The 20,199-nt window shown below is 34.2% G+C and overlaps 3 protein-coding genes across 3 annotated transcripts; 2 read left to right on the forward strand and 1 right to left on the reverse strand.

Moving 5' to 3' along the window:
• Window positions 1–4,441: 4,441 nt before the first annotated feature.
• Window positions 4,442–7,391, forward strand: LOC133698638 (heat shock protein 83-like). Its single transcript, XM_062121631.1, has 4 exons — window positions 4,442–4,740; window positions 4,829–4,970; window positions 5,209–5,489; window positions 5,606–7,391. The coding sequence occupies exons 1-4, from the start codon at window positions 4,603–4,605 to the stop codon at window positions 7,154–7,156; spliced, it is 2,112 nt and encodes a 703-aa protein (XP_061977615.1). The 5' UTR covers window positions 4,442–4,602; the 3' UTR covers window positions 7,157–7,391.
• Window positions 7,392–9,024: 1,633 nt separating this feature from the next.
• Window positions 9,025–11,102, reverse strand: LOC133698499 (small ribosomal subunit protein eS10z-like). The gene is made up of 5 exons (XM_062121442.1): window positions 10,967–11,102; window positions 10,829–10,877; window positions 9,650–9,932; window positions 9,418–9,544; window positions 9,025–9,309 (listed from the first exon to the last, which is right to left on the reverse strand). Exons 1-5 carry the CDS (start codon window positions 10,967–10,969, stop codon window positions 9,223–9,225), a joined length of 549 nt encoding a protein of 182 aa, XP_061977426.1. The 5' UTR covers window positions 10,970–11,102; the 3' UTR covers window positions 9,025–9,222.
• A 993-nt stretch (window positions 11,103–12,095) lies between these two features.
• On the forward strand, window positions 12,096–16,066 carry LOC133699063 (uncharacterized). The gene is made up of 7 exons (XM_062122191.1): window positions 12,096–12,415; window positions 12,887–12,985; window positions 13,083–13,135; window positions 13,720–13,979; window positions 14,166–14,274; window positions 14,414–15,487; window positions 15,632–16,066. Exons 1-7 carry the CDS (start codon window positions 12,348–12,350, stop codon window positions 15,757–15,759), a joined length of 1,791 nt encoding a protein of 596 aa, XP_061978175.1. The 5' UTR covers window positions 12,096–12,347; the 3' UTR covers window positions 15,760–16,066.
• The last annotated feature ends 4,133 nt before the right edge of the window (window positions 16,067–20,199 follow it).

The raw sequence follows: 20,199 nt of genomic DNA on the forward strand, positions 1-20,199 counted from the left end.
ATTTAAATTAAAAACCATAAATATTAATATATATATATTTTTTAAATTATTTTATAACCTCAATTTCAAAAGCACTCTTAACCAAACACATTAAACTACTTTTTGTTTAACCTCAATTTCAACCACAGTTTTAACCAAACACCTATTTTTTTAAAACCAACGTCAACTAAAAGTACTTTTTATAAAATAATTTTTTTCAACCCACAATCACAACAGCTACCGCAATACCAAACACACTCTAAATCTTTTGACTCATCCTAGACACTTCATCAATGACTCGTTTATTGTTATCTTTTTTATAAAGTTGGGCACTACTAGGAATGACTCTATCAAGTGAGACACTTAATAAAGAACTAATATTTCCAAACTGATATCTAAACGGGGTACTACAAGGTCTTGATGTTTTGTCTATTCAAACCTTTATAAAACCTATTTAGAGTTATGGTTTCTTCCTCTTTAACTGAACATTTCATCTTATTCTCATTAAATCGCACTATATATTCACTAACAGACTTGTTCTCTTATCTAAGATGATTTTATTGGTCTAAAAGATTTGTTCTATAAGATTGAGGTGAGCACTTCTCTTGTAACTCTTGCATCATCTCAATCCAGTTAGTAACAAGAGGGTCACCTCTCTTGACCAAATAATCTTTAACACTTTTCTAGTAAAGTTAAGTGGCATCACTAAATTTTATGTGACCATTAAAAGTGGAAGTCTTTATTTATTAGGTCTCATAATTCTCTCATCAGAGTTATCATGGTTAGAGTAACCCAAATAGTAATTATATTGGTGATGGTCATGATAAACTTGCATATAATGGTTATTGTTGTAATTTTTACTTGTATTAAGGTGTCTTGTTTGAAAAATCACTAATAATTTAACTCTTTTAGACAAGTTGATCATCTAGGTTCACATAAGCTATATTTTCCCTTGAATGACTCTAAAAGTATCTAATAATCGAGTTTATGGTAATTGTAAACTTAGGATTGGATATTATAGGACCACTATGCAAATGAGTGTAAAGAAGTCTAATTGAGATCACTACAATTCTTGCAAGTAAAAATATAATAAACAAAATAAAGCTATTTTTTTTATTATGAAAGATAATTAGAATATACTAAGAAAATTTCAAGCTTGCAATGTAGATCTTCTAAGTGTAAGTTATTAATCAAACAAAAGTCACAATATTTTACCATTTTCAATAAGCTTCACAAATAATAAAAATGACTAATAATTAAATTTGAATGGCAAAAATATAAGAGTGTAATGTAATATAATATTTTTTTTCCAAGCACATAAGATATTATAAATGATAATTTAAATAACAAATGAAATATTGAAAAATTAAAATTCAATAAACTGAAGAGTTGAGTGATTTATCAATCAAAATACTTAATTATGGTAATAAACCACTTGGATCACACAAAATATTATTGATCTAATACATATGATATGGTGTTGTATTTGCTGACTTGTTGATGATATTATTTTTTTACTATTTACTTTTATTTTTTAAAATCAATTTAAACTTATAACCCACTAAATAATAAAATTTCAATGAAAAAACATAAATTAAAATACAATAATAAAACGAAATAAAATTTAATAACAAAGGTTTGAACATGTTAAATCTCTCAACTAAAAAGTAGCAAGCTGGGCTACCAGCGTGACATGTCATGATCTTGGTGGGATGCAAAGCTTCTCAGGAACTCCTATATCAAAAGGTTTCTTCGCTGGATACAACTTGATTTCGTAGAGCTATGGCCAAAATTTTCCGGTGACTGCAAAGAAAATTGAAGATGGAAAATAAAAGTTGTCATATAACAAGAAATCTGCTACAATACGATTTCTTGTGGAAAACATGATTCAACATAACAGAAGTAGTTTATGAGATGCAGGAAAAAAAAATTGCTTTCGGAAATGCAGACACTTCAGTAGTTAACTCCACCAGCAAGCACAGCAATTTGTATGCAGAAAATCTTCTCACAGAACGATGAGATTTTTGGGTCATAATGTCAATAAAGCATATGAAAAATATGGACCACATAAAACATGTCAATGGGATTTCAAGAGAAACAGAAGAGAGCAACCATCTGCAGCAGCTTACCAAAAAGGCGGTTGTCATTGCCATCCCATGCTATGCCATTTAGAACATCAATGCCCTATAATGCAGGGAAAAATCCAGACACATGAATTAGGAAAAGAAAAGACTTCTGTGAACACACAATCTATACAAGAAAAACGAGAGAGGACGAGAAAGTAATTGGAAATGCACACCCCAAAAGAGGGTTTGGTGCCTCAAGTCCGGAAGGGACCGCTGAGCACACCGACCCAGGGTCTGCATGCCTCCCATTTGGAGGGGGATCACTACGGGAACTGCAAACCTTTCTAAAACTAAGGAATGCAGCCTGTGTGGTCCTGTGGCAGGTTCGAGTCATGCGGGGTCCGGTCTCGACCCTCGTGACAAGGAGATGGGTTGCCAAGCCCAAGCTCCAGAGTTCATGGCCCGCCCTGCTTTGTGCTTGTGCTGGTGCATGAACGCGGGCCTACCCTATCCCGCGACCAAAAGAGCCTTAGAGTTTGTATAGATATTTCGGCTTAAGGGTAGAGTAGGACGTATGTTCTAGACTCGAACATTGTGTGTGATATTCAGAAGTCCCAGAGCAGAAAGAGAGACATTTTTAATAGAAGAAGCAAGCAAGATGGGAAATTCCAGCAGGACAGGACAACATTACTCGTGATAATTCTGCAAACCCAGTCTATACAAGAAAAATGAGAGAGGAAGGGAAAATAATAGGAAACAAAGAAAGAGTGCAGTATATCACAATCTGCTTTCATAAATTATTTTTTATAATGCTTACATGATGTCCAGCTGCTATCAAGCCTTCCCTGTAAAACAGTGAAGAAAATGAATGATTCTGAAACCCTTTAGCAACATCACAGGGAATTGATTATCGCGTGATCAGATTAGAACACATACCAGAAACTAATAAACTATACATAAGGAAAGCAAATGAAAAACAGAACCTTAAATTTGGAAGGAGAATCCATCCAAGCACAGAACCATCTTTCTGTGAGATTCTTGCGATGCAATATGTCTGCACATTGAGAATAAAAGGTTCAGGCAGCATTTGGAAGGAGAGTCTTCCCTAGCTTGCTTGGTGAAGTCTTTAACATTTGTTTAAAATACAAATGCCTGCACTGGTTTAAAGGGATACAAGGGAAGGAGAAAAGTAATTGCTGTCCTGTAGCTCAATCACTAAACTTAGCCCAAAAACTAACAACGGGAAATTATCCAATCTGTAACCAAATGAATATAATGAAGATCCAAGAACACACCTGCCAAACATTAGCCCAAACTTCGTCATTCACGAACTCTAGTTCATTGAGATTATGCACTTCATGTCCATTATATCTGACAGTTTGTTTTCCAATGACTGCAATAGAAAAGCAAAAAAAATCAGCAACAATGCAAGGTTTAAAAGGATAAAAAATTGAGTTCGTGCATCGAAATAAGAATCTTCTGGAACAAAATTATTATCTTGTTTTTCTTTTTTTCGGTTAAATTTTTTTTAAAAAAAGAAGTCAGCAATTTATTGAAATTTTAGACATTCTAGAACTAAAAAGAAGCCATCTCAAAACATTGAGTACCAAAAATACCCAAGTAAAAGAATAGGTTCACGTTCCACAGTCCATGTTTCTTCAATTATTTTTATTAAAATTGTTTTTCTTATTATTTTTTAGAGTTAAGTTAATGCTGGGTTAATTTAGTAAAAATAAATTAAATTAATTTTTTTAATTTAAAATTCAATTTATATAGGGCTCGGAATTGTAGTGCAAAATGTTTTTTAAAAATATTTTTTTAAAAAAAATATATTAAAATAAAAATTTTCAGATTTTTTTTATTTTTATATTAGTATATCAACACAACATTAAAAAAAAATATCAATTTAATAATTTTTTCTAAATTAAAAATACTTTTGAAAAAAACCTACAAGCAGAAACAAAAATTATATCACTTCTAAAAACTTGTTTGATATTGTGATAATAGTTATTTTTTAATGTGTTTTTTATTTTAAAATATATTAAAATAAAAATTTTTATTTTTTTAAAAAATATTTTTTATACCAACTCCTAAAAAGAATCTAAATAAACAAAAAAAAATTAAATAGAAAAAAATCTTCTTCGTTTTTTCTTCCCTAAAATCGCTTTTGCACCTAACAAAAAAACTATGCCTTAAAATCACAAGTTACCGCCTGCGAAAGTTGCCTGATTAACAAGCGTGAATATTACAAAAAAGCGTGAATAAAAGAAAAAAGAACCTTCCGGTCCAGACTTCCTTAACCAACCAGAACCTTCTCAATTCCCTCCAAAACCATCCAATCCTTCCTTTTACGCCGTCGTTACCTAGAACAATCCAGACCCTTTCAGCTTCCACGTTAGAAGAAGAATAACCTAGAAGAACCCCATGAACCAGTATAAAAACCCGAACCAAGCAGCACTCACATGTCGAGAAAATACCATAATCAAAAATCTTTCTCTAGCTTCGTTTCTGGCTTTCTTGCTTTCTTGCTAGCTTTGTCTGTGTGCGTGTGAAGATAATGGCAGACGTAAAAATGGGAGAAGCAGAGACCTTTGCATTCCAAGCAGAGATCAACCAGCTCTTGAGCTTGATCATCAACACATTCTATTCCAACAAGGAAATCTTTCTTCGTGAACTTATCAGCAATGCCTCTGATGTACGTTCTTTCTGTTTCATTTTTGGAGTTCTTGGTTTGGTTTCTTGATTTTGATGGTACTAATGGTGGTGATTTGGGGTTTGTGTAGGCGTTGGATAAGATTAGATTTGAGAGCTTGACGGACAAGAGCAAGCTTGATGCACAACCTGAGTTGTTCATCAGGCTCGTACCTGATAAAACTAACAACACTTTGTCCATCATTGATAGTGGTGTTGGCATGACCAAAGCAGGTCGCTATAAAATCCTTCTGACCAAGTTTTTTCTTTGAAAACTATGATCTGGGCAAATGAAAATTTCGTTTCATGATTTTGATTATGAGTTTTGGGACTTGATTCTGAAGCTGATTAAAATTTAGAGTTAAGAGTGAAATGTGGTTTCTTGGTATGGTTAGTGGTAGTATTAGAGATATTTGATTTTGATTGATATGAATTGGGGAGACTTATTTTTTGAGTTTGTGAAATATTGTAGATTTGGTGAATAATTTGGGAACAATTGCAAGATCGGGGACGAAGGAATTTATGGAGGCATTGCAGGCAGGGGCTGATGTGAGTATGATTGGACAATTTGGTGTGGGGTTCTATTCTGCTTACCTTGTTGCAGAGAGGGTTGTGGTGACTACTAAACATAATGATGATGAGCAATATGTTTGGGAGTCACAAGCTGGTGGTTCTTTCACTGTTACAAGGGATGTTAATGGAGAGCAACTTGGTAGGGGTACTAAGATTACCCTCTTCCTTAAAGAGGATCAGGTAAACAAAGCATCCTAATTTAATTGATCAAATTTTTTTGTGGATTGATGCTGTTGTTGGCTTGTTTGTGTTTGATTTGATGTGCGGTTCTGACTTTTTGATGATGGTTTTCGTAGCTTGAGTACTTGGAGGAGAGGAAGATCAAGGATCTTGTGAAGAAGCATTCTGAGTTCATCAGCTATCCTATCTATTTGTGGACCGAGAAAACGACTGAGAAGGAGATTAGTGATGATGACGATGATGAACCAAAGAAGGAAGAGGAGGGAGATATTGAGGAAGTTGATGAGGAGAAGGAGAGTAAATCCAAGAAGAAGAAGATTAAGGAGGTTTCCCATGAGTGGCAGCTCATTAACAAGCAAAAACCTATCTGGCTGCGCAAGCCAGAGGAGATCACCAAGGAGGAGTATGCCGCTTTCTACAAGAGCTTGACCAATGATTGGGAGGATCATTTGGCTGTCAAGCACTTCTCTGTTGAGGGTCAGCTTGAATTTAAGGCTATCCTCTTTGTGCCGAAGAGAGCTCCATTCGATTTGTTTGATACTCGCAAGAAGATGAACAACATCAAGCTTTATGTCAGGAGGGTCTTCATTATGGACAATTGTGAGGAGCTTATCCCTGAATACCTTGGATTTATCAAGGGTGTTGTTGATTCTGATGATTTGCCACTAAACATCTCTCGTGAGATGCTTCAACAGAATAAGATTCTCAAGGTTATCAGGAAGAACCTTGTGAAGAAGTGCATTGAGATGTTCAGCGAGATTGCAGAGAACAAGGAGGATTACCAGAAGTTCTATGATGCTTTTTCAAAGAACTTGAAATTGGGTATCCATGAGGACAGCCAGAACAGAGCCAAATTGGCTGATTTGCTCCGCTACCATTCAACTAAGAGTGGTGATGAGATGACAAGCTTGAAGGACTATGTCACCAGAATGAAAGAGGGGCAGAAGGACATTTACTATATTACTGGTGAAAGCAAGAAGGCAGTGGAGAACTCTCCATTCCTCGAGAAGCTCAAAAAGAGGGGCTATGAAGTGCTATTCATGGTTGATGCTATCGATGAGTATGCTGTAGGCCAATTGAAGGAATATGACGGCAAGAAGCTGGTTTCTGCTACAAAGGAAGGGTTGAAACTTGACGATGAGACAGAAGAAGAGAGAAAGAAAAAGGAAGAAAAAAGGAAGTCCTTCGAGAACCTCTGCAAGACCATCAAGGACATTTTGGGAGACAGAGTTGAGAAGGTGGTTGTCTCTGACAGGATTGTTGACTCTCCATGCTGTTTAGTGACTGGAGAGTATGGCTGGACAGCCAACATGGAGAGGATCATGAAGGCTCAAGCATTAAGGGACAGCAGCATGAGCTCTTACATGTCAAGCAAGAAGACTATGGAAATCAATCCTGACAATGGCATCATGGAGGAGTTGAGAAAGCGAGCTGAAGCTGACAAGAATGACAAATCTGTCAAGGACCTTGTGCTGCTGCTGTTTGAGACTGCTTTGTTAACCTCTGGCTTCAGCCTTGATGATCCAAACACTTTCGCTGCTAGGATTCACAGGATGTTGAAACTGGGTCTTAGCATTGATGAGGATGAGGCTGCTGGTGATGATACGGACATGCCTGCTTTGGAGGAAGATGGTGCTGAGGAGAGCAAGATGGAGGAGGTGGACTGAGCTCCTAAATCGTTGGTTTATTCTTGCTGTTGACAGTACCTTTTGATGGGTCTGGTTGTAGATACGAGGCAAGCGTCTGTGATGTTACTTGAGAGAAATGGTCCCTTTCTAGTGTCTTTGCAAGCGTCTTAGAGTATCGTGTCTGTTTTGAGGTCATATGGGGTGTCTGCAAATAGTTTCCACCCATCTGTACTGTTGTTACAGCATGAATAGATTCTGCTACTTTCTCCAAAAATATTTTTATTTAAATTCTTATCTATTAAATTGTCTACGCCTACCCCAGCAGGGGCATGGTCTTATTATTGTACCAGTCTATTGTTGGTGTATTGTACTCCATTGACATGCATGATGCATCTGTTCCATCAATTTCATGAAGGATGTTACAAGGATAGCCTGGAACCCGTATAGCATAATCGTTTCTTGAGTCAAGGTCACCTGATGGGTCGGTCATTAGCATCACAGATTACGCGAAAGATACAAATGCAATTAAGCCCTTGTATGCAACTGGCATACAGGCGGTAGCATGAGTATTCTTTATATTAAATAGTGAAGATGCTTGTATGATGCTGCAGCCTGCAGATATAACAATGGACTTTGATTAGAGACCTACCCGTCAAGTTGAGTCTTTTGGTGCGGATATTCAAAACAAGGCCCCTGTTTAACTAAGCTGACTATACGATCTCAGGTTCGACAGTCTAAGTCAAGTCAAGGTTGTCAATTCCGTTTCGGTAGGTGTTTCGTTTTTTCAATTGAAACGGAATGTTTCAGTTTCAGAGTGTTTCAACGTGCCGTTTCGGGGTTATACTGTATATATATATATATATATATATATATATATATATATATATATATATATATATATATTCAACAAACATAATTCAAATTTAAGATAAATTAATTATAAATTATACAATACAAACACAATGCCGAACAAATATAATTTCAAAATTTAAAATATTTTTAAATAGTCAAGATTAAATAGATCTTTAACTTAAAGTAATTCAACTTAAACAAAATATCAAAATATTATGAAAGTAAAATGTTTTAACACAAATATTTTAAATATAAAGTTAGATCAATGTTATTAAGGCTAATGAAATCTAAAGCATCCCTTGTTTTGCTCAAATTCCTACAAAGTATAAACATGAAAAAAACAACATGAATATAAACCATATATATTAGTGATAAATCTAATTTTAAAAAATTAATATCATTGTTAATGAAAATAGTAATAATAATTTTCAATGTTATTATTAATATCATTGTTATAGAAAATAGTAATAAAAAAGAGCTTTTTATAATTGGGTGGTTTAATTAATTAAATTGAATAAGGTTCAATTTGATTCAATGGCTTTTCAAGAGCAGAACGGAACATGTGGAATGGAACCAAAACGTTTCGGGCGGAATTTAGCCGAAAAATCCGGAACGGACCGAGATTTAAAATGAGATGAAATTTATTCCGTTTTGTTCCGTTTTTTGAATTGGTATAGAATGTTTCGGCCATTCCGGACGGAACGGAACAGAATTGACAACCTTGGTCTAAGTTTCGCGGGCTTTGTTGACATTCTGGAAGCTAGAGCTCGGGTGTAGACGAGATCTCTTATGATAAGCTTCATGTTAATCGGCTAATCGAATAGGCAGTTTCGACTCTAAAGTTATAAGATGATCTGCTGATTAGCACCACCAGGGCACAAGAACAAGCTGACTCTTTTTACTGGTTTTACAAGAACGCTATAGCAGAGTTTTTGTACCCAAAAATGCAGTAACATAACCCCCGAAGTTATTCTGTGTACCTTAGGCAAATAACACTAGTAACTCATGCCCACGGTAAGAAAACAGCCACGATATAGTAAGCAATGAAATGATGGTAAAGCAGAAAAATCTCTGTTCCATTTCATCAAATAGCAAACTTTATGCAAGATTACTCGAAAACAAACAGCCTTGGTATTCTAGTCTCAAGGTTGCAGATTGCTAAGAGAGCTGATAGAGAGCACAAAATAAATTCCTCAACTCTGAACCGATACATTTGGTAAAGACAACAAAACTGTAAGAGACATGCTATGCCTTCAAGCAAAACCAGGAGAACTAGATTGAGCAGCACCATAACCTCCTCCTCCACGTCCAAAGCCAGGCCTTCCACCAGAGCCAGAGCCCTGCAAGTTCCAAGCATGAAATGGAATTATAAAGAAATACAGCTATTCTGGTAATCGTCCCTAATGGATATTAGGGATTTAGGGTAAATGGTATTAAATTGAAATTACCCTAAATGCAGGCTGGTAATCTGCCGGAGCTCCTCCCTTCTCACCACCTTCACCCCCTCGAGGACCCCCACGATAACCATCACGGTCACCAAATCTAGGACGGTCTCCTTCAAAGCGAGGTGGACCTCTAGAAACCCAAACAAACACCACATTTCAATTAGTATATTCAGAAAAAAATGAAAGGGTGAGAAGAAGACTCCAATCAGCAAATTTTCAGAATAGTCTAAATTACCGGGGACGGTCACCAGGTGGGCCTCCAAATGGGCGACCGCCAGCAGGCTTTGCCTGTTTCTTCAAGGTAGCAGGAACAATTTCTGATGGAAGATTCAGGTAAGTCCTCAAAAACTCAATCCCATCATTGGTAAGATACCAGTAGTAGTACATCCATGCAAATGTCTCACGTACATATTCCTTGGATTTGAAGCTCTGCATGAGCTTAATAACCTGGAGATTGGGAACATCAATCTCTGGGTGCTTTGCAAGGTTGAAATCTTTTTTCGCATAGCAAACTCCCTCTACAGATTCAAGAGAAAATCAAGGTAAGTGCATGCAGGTATATCATACAATATGTGATTACGATAAACCTCATTAGTCCCATTAAGTTAACTAGAAAAAATAACAAAACTTCATTATTCAAATTAACTGATTATGTCCAAAATAAACATAACAGGTAAAGGTGCAACAAATAAAATTGACAAAGATACTCAGCATAGTCTAATTTTATATTCCAGCTATTGCAAACAAAAACCATAACAGCAAGAAACAAAGCTGCAGTTTTCACTTAACCAGAACAACAATCCCTCTAGTAAAATTCCCCTAATTTCAGCAGATCACTAGTGGCCAGGGTGTATTTTATATCCTCCATGAAACAGATCAAAATGCTTCTACTTGTCTTTCCATTTCAATGGTTTGACGACACTAACACAAGCTCTAGCAAAAACCATTAAAACCTACAACCCTAAAAGAGAGAATTAGCTCAAGGATGAGATACTGGTTGCGTTTTAGTTAAACTGTCAGTGCTATAAGACCAGGGAGAACAAAAGACTAAACAAGATGTACCCTACAACAAGCACTCCCAAAAAAAGAGTCCATCTTATATTTTCTAATCAAGTTGTCATCCATTTTAGAACCATTGCAGAGCTCAATGTTTTAACTTCAAGCTTTACCAAAAAGCCCAATACACACGCACACGCACACAAGATGCATCCACAAATCATTTTTGTAGATTCACAAACTGTAAGAAACTGACTGAAACTATTTGTAACCCTAGTTGTCTAAAGCCACAACTAGAGCTAGACATCCAAAAACCTGAAAAATAACAAAATATCTTTCATGGGTTTTCTTTCTTGGTGACTAAATTTGGATCTAAATCATAAAAAGCAAACAAAAAAGGTAATAAAAACAAAAATACCTTGAAAGAGGTACTTGGAGATCTCTCTTCTGTTCTTCTCTGGGATAATCTGAAAAGAGTGAAAGACAGCATCAAAACAGTCAGTACCTTAAAGTCTAGATATTGAAAAGAGAAGACACGGGGAGACAAGGGCATTACCATGGTTGCTAAACTGTAAGCCCCTTTTGTTTTTTGCTGCGGAGACGATGGAAGCTCTCTTCTTTTGATAGAATGCAAGGGGACTTCGAAACCCTAGAGCCAACGATTGTGTTTTTTATATGGGTTTGGTTCTGGGCTGGGTAAGCGGGTAACCCGGATTCTATTTGAGATTAATTTTGATATGGGCCTTTAATTGGCTTTTTAGAAGTCCAATTTTAATTTATAACCTTTTTTTTTTATTTCTTTCTTAATTATTAGCGTATTTTTTGGAATTGCATTTATGTTTCTTGTTAGTCTGTGATCTAATTATTTAATCACCGAATATTTATTTTGAAAGCTTATACTATAAGTTTTAATATGAGCTTATACTTTGAATATTTTTATAAATAGTTTTAAAATAAATTTATTTATTTCAAATCATAAATGACACCAAGACCTATCCTATATTTCATTGATATTTGTTTTTTTATTTTATTTTATTATCTCTTGAGATGTTAACTAAAAATTACCTTATTACTAACATAATTAATATCATCATTAATTTTATCTCAATCACTTAGGTTTTGTTTCAGTGCAATCTAGTTTTACCATAAAAAAATATTGTTTTTATGTTTTTTCATCCGAAACACAGGTTATTGGTGGACTCTTTGCCAATTGGCTTTTAGATAGTGTTTGAAATACAGTTTAAATATTGTTTAATAAAAATTTAAATTGTTTTTGTTTAAAACTAATTTTTTTTATTTTTTTATTATTTTGATGTAATGATGTTAAAAATAAAATTTAAAAAATAAAAAATATATATTATTATATTAAAATATTTCTAAATAAAAAATATTTTAAAAACAATTATTATTACAATAACAACCGTTAGCTTAATAAACATTTATCCCTATTTAAAAAATAAATGGTCGGCATATTTGTCCTTAAATTCATGTATAATCCACGTGTTTTCATGTTAAATTAACAAAACCCTCATTTCTTGCTTCCTTAATCTTTCTCCCTTTCCTTGTACTGACTTCACATTCTGTACCTACATCCACCGAATCAAAATCTGACACGTCACTTATTTCAATAATACTCTGTTACAACAGACTGGCACTGTGTCGGTGTCAGTCTGAGTACTTGGGCTGCAAGTTTTCTTCCTTCTCAGATTTTCCTTCATGAATTTTTTTCTGCATCCAAACACACTTTTCATGCTTTGAAAAACAATCCAATTTTCAAAGAAAATCTCATTTTTGGTCTTCAATCTTAAAATTACTGGCTTCAGTGTGTTGATAAAATGGAGCACATAATAAAAATAAAAATAAAAAAACAAGAAAGAAAAATGATTTTTTAAGGATTTGAAGTCACATTTTATAGTTTATAGTTTTTTTTTTAGAAAATGAGTACAGAGATTGAAGACGTTGCAAAATCAACATCAGATGATGATACAATTCAAGAGTTCCACAAGTAATTTTAGTTCCTCTTTTTTTTTTAAAAAAAAAAAGTTATTTAAATGCTGTTCGGTTGCTGAGAAAATGAAAGAGAAGCAGAGGAAAATGTTTTTGTTTCGTTTTGTTTCTCTGTATTGTTAGCAGTGACAAAAAAGAGTGGTGTTATTTGTGTGGTAAGAGTTTATGAAGCAGTGTTAATTTGTGTTTGGTTGCTGAGAAAATTAAAGAAAATTAGAAGAAAATTAACTTTTGTTAGTGTTTTACGAAATTATTATTAGTGGTAGTGTTTGTATTTGGTTGCTTAGAAACTGAAAGAAAATTTGAGGAAAATGAACTTTTGTTAGTGTTTTATGAAATTGTTAGTAATAAAATGGAATTTATGTAGTGTATGTGTTTGGTTTATGAGAAAGTGAAAAAAAAATGGAAGAATTCTAATGAGTTGTTTCATATAAATGATATGTTGTGTTTGTGATTTTTTGTGGAACAGAGAGACAAGATATGCATATAAGAAAGGGTTTCTTTTATCATTAGCTGAAATTGATGAATGCAAGAGGTTACCAAGTGGGTTTGATTCATCAATTTTATGGTATGTTAGCATAATTTGATCTTCTTGCTTGTCTCTGGTTTTATTGCTCTTAATTAACTTGATTTGATTGTTGATTCCCCGTGTTTCTGTCTCACAGTGAACTCAATGCTGCAGCAACTACTAGATCAACATATCTGCTTTATGATTCGGGTACGTGATTAGAGATGATTTGTTGTGTTTTAATGGTAATTATGTTTTTGTGTAATGTGGGATTTAATTACTTGGACTGATTTAGGTATACCACAGCCCTTTATCTTGTGATATGTAATGCATGTATGGATGAAAGTGATTTCTAGTGATATGTAATGAATTTATGTACGCTGTTAATAACTTCACAAAAAAGATGATCAAATTATGCTAACATGCCGTAAAAGCAATGCGTGATGATATCTGTTTGAGACCAAAGGTATGTTTGTTAAGGTTCATTTATGTAGTCTGGATTACGATTTATTCTAATAATGGGTGAAGATTAATGATTGCTTGATGCTTTAATTGATGTGGAGTCTTTTCAAATTCAAGTTGGAGTCCTGATTCATTCATCAGAGAAAGAATGGGGTTCCTTACTTGTCAAGGTTCAAGGGAGTTCTATGTTTGGTCAGCCATATATCTGCATCGATCTTTTTTATGGGTGTCATTGAATTTAATTGCCTGTTTTGTGGGTGGCTGCTAAATGAAAGCTGAGGTTGAGTTGAATTTGGTGCAATGTTGAATGATTGGTATCATACATAATGCAGGCCGAAGGGATGGCATCCAATCTCTCGATTCATGGCTGAATCCTGCTAATGGACTGCCACAACAGAATCCTGCTAATGATCATTCACAGCAGTATCCTGTTTATGGACATCCACAGCAGAATCCTGCGAATGGACTTCTGGGAAACAGGTATCTTCTTAGAGCACCTGTATGTGTAGCTGGGTCATCCGCTCAAAATGTTCGAAGTTTTAATCTGCTCAACAAAAGTATTGCACCATATCGGCCTCCACACCTTTATAAGGTATGCTTTGGTCTGTACATTTTTATTCAGTGCTGATGTAGAAGGGCATTTGATAGCTCAACATCACTTCCTAATTACGGAAATGGATATAATGCTAATTGCATTTTAATTTTATGGTTCAAAAGATTAATAAATTGAAAGAGCGATGTCTGGGATCTAGTGAAAATCATGTGTGTTCTCTTTCAGATGAACCTTCTTTCTGGGAGAGAGAGTAAAGATGAAAAAAATGGGGAAACATTTGGTTTTACGGAGTGTCCAAGACTTGAGAGTGCAGAAGGTGAAAGGAGGGGAAGAGGTAAATTGTTCTCCTTAAGCTTTTCCATGCAGTGGATTTCCTTCTTTTCATTTTATAATTGTGGTTTCTTCCCATAAAAGTTTACGAATAAGCCCTATAAATTCTAATGTACCTTTTTCGGAGTCACCTGAATGGACAGGGAAGGAACATAAAAATGGTGTTCAAGAGAACCGAAAGAATATTTCAGATGAGCACAAGGAAAACTTGGACCCAGATGTTGCCACTCTCCTGGATGATTTCAGAACCGAGAAGAGGCTTTTCAACAAGTGCACTCAATCAGAGGAATGTGCGCTATCATCAACACCAAGTGATGCAAGCCCTTGTTCTTCCACACCAAGAACTATAATCAGCAAACTATTACCCCATGAGATGATGAGCAAGTGCAACGAATCAGAGGAATGCTTGGTGTCGTCAAATAAATATGATGCAAGGCCCTATTATTCCATGCAAAGTTCTATTCTCAGCAAACTGTTACCCCATGAGCTGATGAGCAAGTCTCCTGAGCAAAGTCTTGAAACAAAATCCAACAAAAAGGCTAAACAACACGAGGTCACAAGTCTTCAGTTAGTCTCTGATGAAATTTGTTTGCCTGATGAGGACAGTTTGATTACTTCTGATGACTTCAAACTACCAATGGACTTGGTGTTATTACCTGAAAGTAACGTGACTGAAACCGATTTGTTTGCTTCTAGTTCAAGAATGCCGGGAAATGTTTCTCAGATGCTAGCTGCTTTAAATGTCCCATTGGATGAAAGATCTCAATCCAGCTTGGAAGTTCCTCCTACCTGTTCTGGTTCTGACAATATAAATGGCTTAGATACTTCTCATGGAAATCTGCGTGCCAGGCAAGAATTCCCACAATCCCATCATTCTCAGACAAACCAAAGCAGCGCTTTGTTCTGTCCTTCAGACTCTCAAAGAGCTCGTAGGAATAAATTCGAGCCCCATTTGAAGAACCTTTCTTATAACCATCCTCCTATCAGCTATATTCCTTTATATGTGCTTCCCCTAGACCCATATGATGCATCAACCAGCTTTGACATTCCTACTATGCAACCTTTGCCCCAGCAGATCCTAGTTCCTGCTGAATTTCCTCACCAAGTAAATGGATTACCAAGGGGACTATCTTATCCCCCCATCAACGGAATGGCTTCTTATTCTCCTCTGAACTATTGTCATCAAACTTATAGGGGCCCTACAACGACAAGTCCAGGTAAAGCACACGCCTCTTCTTAATCATATCAACTTCAAACAAACTCCTATTTTGTTTTATACATGATTGTAAAACATGGAAATCACTTTGGACAGTGATGTGTTCTATTTCCATTGCTATGTTGATAGTGTCTTTTGTTTTCAGGTTCTCATGTAGTTGCAAACAGTGATCAAGCTGCCATCAACAACAGGCTTCCAGAGATGGAACATATAACCAACCAGATGCATCCTGGTTGGCCATGGACAGGGAGTGTTCAACAATTCAGCCGATAGTTACTGGAAAGCATCTTCTCATACATGTATCTCAAGCCATGGTATGAGAAACTCGTACTTGTAAGAAGATTTCTTTAGGAATAGATTGATCCGTAGGTATGATTCCATTTTGAGCCAGTATTTGAGGAAGACACCAGATTTAGTACTACGTCCTGAAACATAAGAGGGTACATATTTCAGAAACAGAAGGGTAGGTGAATATACAGATACAATTAGCTCGCTTTAACATGCTTGTTAATCGTGAAGACATTTGCATGCTCCAGGTCACTGCAGACTCGAATTCGAGTCTAATACTCATTATCATCAACTATGCCTTCCTTCTGCTGTTACATTCAACACAAAAACCTTGAGAAGATCGAACTTGTAGCTCCAGCATTAACCTTAAACCTAAGTCTGTGCATCTCAGTTACCGATCGATCAGCCAAAACTTTATCTGTATGGTATGTGCTTGATAGGATGGGGGCATGATTTTCATGAGATAGATACTTAAGCCCCATAAGAAAGCCATATGAGGCCCTGAATTAATAAAGGCAAAGGTGCATATGACATCTATCAAAGATGCTCGGAGGCCAAATTTGGGGGACCTTCAAGGCTGATCAAGGGAGTCATGTTACCCAACACATTTCCCTCAATAAATCCAATATCTGCAACCTAAAAGTTCTGCTGCTAATCTAGATTTATGTTTGTAAACCAATGGTTTACTTGTCATTCTTGTTTAATCAATCACTATATTCTATATGGAGCCCATGAGCGCTTAGCCGACAACCCTAACCTGGCCAAGAGAAGGAAAGCTTCATGGGGTCAGCACTTCTCATCATTAATTACACCCCTCTCCTTCACACGAATGAGAGGACACAAATGTAAGGAAGGAGAAGTACCATCTTGAGGTGCGAAGAACAGTGGGAACACGGGTGAGATGAAAGAGTTGAAGAATTCCATTTCAAATGAACAAGTGAAAAAGAAAAATTTCGATCCTTCAAGTATTGGACTACAACTTCATAAAAAGACCATGCATGTAGCCAAATAATATACATATACCCTACTGAGCAAGAGACAGTAGAGTTTCAAAGATAGTGTTGTACCCTCGTATTGCGAGGGTGCGAAGTCACAGCAGCTATCTTTTTCAGACGAGGGTCTGAAAGGTTTTTTTAATTAATTGATTGAGGAGTTATTATCTAGTATTACAGTTACTGAAACCTAACTATTTTCTTTTTTTTTTTGAGATTTTAGCTTGTAGACTAATTATGTAAAAAAAAAATATTAACATCGACAGAAACGGGAGGCCCTGCAAGAAAATATTTTTTTCAGCCTCTCCTTTAACGATGTTTATAATTTTAGTAGTAAAATAACTTAAATTTTAGCCTTTTAGAATACTTCTTTTAATTTAACCCCTCTTAATTTTATTTTTTTGCTCTACCCCTGTCCATAACACATCTTACATAAGTCCATAATACATCTTACATAAGATAAACTATATTTTTTTTTTTTTATTGTTTGTTATGGTCTGATGATATCTATTTCTACTTACTTACTATGACGGATTTGCTACGATGAATAAACCCTAGTTTTCTGGGTCAAGGACTCAGTTTAGAAAAGTGAAATATCCTCAATTATTGTTGAGGCATCTTTCGAGGTGAAACTAGAATTTTTGCTACTGCATCATTCCAAATAATATTTCAAATGAAATTCCTTGTAAATTTTATTCTTATGTTAGAAGTGAATGAATTGTATTATTCATAATAATATTCTGGATATTAACCTCATACAATTTTTTTTATCCTTGTATTAAACTGAGTAATAAAAATATTATCCCTAATAATATTGATAATATTTTGGATATTAATCATTTTTAAGTTTTTTTTATCCTTATATTAAAAGTGAATAATATTTATTATCCCTAATAATATTTTGGATATTGATCTCTTTTAGGTTTTAAATCATTATATTAATAGTGAATAATATTTTCTTACTAAAAATAATTTTTTTTAATATTTTTTAAATATAGGTCAAATTCCTTTGGAGTTTTACAAACTTATTGTAAAATTCATGCATTTTTTTTAAACATGCAAACATATTTTAAATTTTCTTAAAAAAAATACTCAAATAACTTTAGGATTTTTTGGCCATGTGCAAGAAAAAAAAAATTTATTTTTTCTTAGGCTTTGTTTGACAAAAATCTATTTTTTCTTGTAATAAAACTACCTAAAATAAGCTTAATAAGTGTTTGTCAAACACATCCTTAACTAAAAGACCCTTTAACAAAAACATGGCAAACCAAACAGGTTATTAAAACCGTTTGACCCCAGATATTTTTTTTCCAGGTTGACCCGACCGAGTTGATCCGATCGGGTTGACCTGAAATTTTTGGTTTAACCATAAACCGATCTAAAAATCTTGTTTGACCCGAAAACAAGCCAAAAACAAAACCAAAGTAAAAAAAAAAAAAAAACAGACTAAACACCCAAAAAAACATAAAAACCAAAAAATTCTTGAACAAAATAAATAAAACACCATACAAAAATGAAGAACATCAAAAACAAACATGAACCTAGCAACTTGAGTTCCAAAACAAACCAGATTTGGTAAAAAAGAAGGCACATACATGTTGGAAATCATACAAGGATCAATAATCTAAAATCAATTCACTTCGATTTTAACTTAAACATCACAATTTTTTCAAAATGAGTTTCGGTTTAAAACTAAAATCGTAGGATTAAAAACCATAAAAAAAAGTGTTATTGATGACAATAAACCCTAGATTATCTAATAATCATGCATAAGAAATGAACTGAAATTGGTCTAAATCAAAGGTCTAAGACAATGTTCTTCCTAATAGTACGAAGAACATTGTCTAAAAACCCAGAAAAAATACAGTCATAAGGCAGCCATTACCAAGCCCAAAAATGGGCATTTTTTGCATCTAAAGTATGCTTTCTTTATCCTAATAAGTCACAATATCAGACACAAACATATTTGGATAAAAAAAAACATCAAAACATCAAAACATCAAAATCAAGCATGAGATACCACATCCAAAAACTAACAACCTATAACAACCTACATGTTCATGCAACATGGATTCTAAATTAGTTTTCTGAACCCATTTTGTATATGAACAAGCTTAACAAGTTAAGGATAAACACTCTTACTTTAACATGCATTATTTAAGTCAAACAAAAACTAAAACAACATTATATGTTAAAAGGAACTTTAAAATAAGTTCATTAAATAAAAATCACATCAACAAAGAAGTGAATGCCACATTGTTTATTGAGCATTCAAACCATTTTTCTATGCTTATAAACATAAATATAAAACAAAAAACAACAAAAGCAGGCCACTAAGGACCTACTTTTGGATCATAAAAGTATACCTCGAATAGCTTCTTCTTTTTTCTTCCTCTCCTTCTCTATAAGCTTAGGGGTATTTATAGGGTTTTGCAAAGATTTAGAAAGGTTTTGAATATATTTTTGACCTTTTGATCTTAAGGAAAGTATTGTAAACCCTTGATAAGGACTCATTTCATTTACATCCAATCTTACTTAATTTGAAGGTTTCTAGCTCTATATTTATGCATTTGAAATTGTCAACTCAATCAGCTAAAATTGTAAAAAATAGAGGCTAATCGACCGAACGATGTGTCACTTACCTTCTCTTCTTTAAATCTGAATGACGCGTTGTTTATGGTTTTTGATTTGGGATTGATAAATTTCAATTGAATTCCTATTCTTTCAATTTTTTTAAATGTACCCATAGTTATATTCAGAATTTTAAATTCATGCAAATTTCACCCTAACAAACTAAATTATCAGCCCCTAAGTTAATCTTCTTTTTCATTTTGATCTTTAGTTCTGAATTTATTTATTTTGACTCTCAATTAACCAACAAACTTTCAATTTCTTCAATCTACCCCTTGATTTGATTAAATTCAACCCTACATTCACATGTCTTTTATTTGGTCATTGGTTTTGAATTTTTTTAATCAAGTTTTTGATTGTCCATCAAACTTCAATATTTATCAATTCAACTCTTGATTTGACCAAATTAACTCCTAAAAATTATAATTCAACCCCCAAACTTCAATTTCTTTCAATTAGAGCCTAAATTAATTTTAAAAATCATTTTTTTTATAATTAAACCCCCATTAAATTCAAATAAACCTTATAAAAATTCTAATTGAATCCCTGCATTCAATTTTGAATTTTTCTCCTCAAATTAATTTTTTTTTGCCAATAAAACATTCATCAATTGAAAATATGCTGTCAAATTTTTCAATCTCATATATTTAATCTTCCTTAACCAGTCTTCATCAATTTCTTGAGCATTCTAGTATGTTTTTCTCACTGAAATATTTTTATTTTCTTCCAATTTTTTTTTATTTTTTTTCTCTTTATTTTTTTTATTGTTTGTATTGTGCCCTAAAATGAGTAACAACAGATA

The sequence above is a fragment of the Populus nigra genome, chromosome 7, assembly GCF_951802175.1.
Source record: "Populus nigra chromosome 7, ddPopNigr1.1, whole genome shotgun sequence".
Lineage (NCBI taxonomy): Eukaryota > Viridiplantae > Streptophyta > Magnoliopsida > Malpighiales > Salicaceae > Populus > Populus nigra.

Coding starts and splice junctions, on each gene's coding strand:
- LOC133698499 (XM_062121442.1), bottom strand. Junction 9,545..9,649: donor CCACCTGGTGACCGTCCCCG/GTAATTTAGACT, acceptor TTGGGTTTCTAG/AGGTCCACCTCGCTTTGAAG. Junction 9,310..9,417: donor ATTACCAGCCTGCATTTAGG/GTAATTTCAATT, acceptor TGGAACTTGCAG/GGCTCTGGCTCTGGTGGAAG.
- LOC133698638 (XM_062121631.1), top strand. CDS start 4,603: ATGGCAGACGTAAAAATGGGAGAAGCAGAGACCTTTGCATTCCAAGCA. Junction 4,741..4,828: donor TTATCAGCAATGCCTCTGAT/GTACGTTCTTTC, acceptor GGGTTTGTGTAG/GCGTTGGATAAGATTAGATT. Junction 4,971..5,208: donor TGTTGGCATGACCAAAGCAG/GTCGCTATAAAA, acceptor GAAATATTGTAG/ATTTGGTGAATAATTTGGGA.
- LOC133699063 (XM_062122191.1), top strand. CDS start 12,348: ATGAGTACAGAGATTGAAGACGTTGCAAAATCAACATCAGATGATGAT. Junction 12,986..13,082: donor TTTGATTCATCAATTTTATG/GTATGTTAGCAT, acceptor TCTGTCTCACAG/TGAACTCAATGCTGCAGCAA. Junction 13,980..14,165: donor GGCCTCCACACCTTTATAAG/GTATGCTTTGGT, acceptor GTTCTCTTTCAG/ATGAACCTTCTTTCTGGGAG.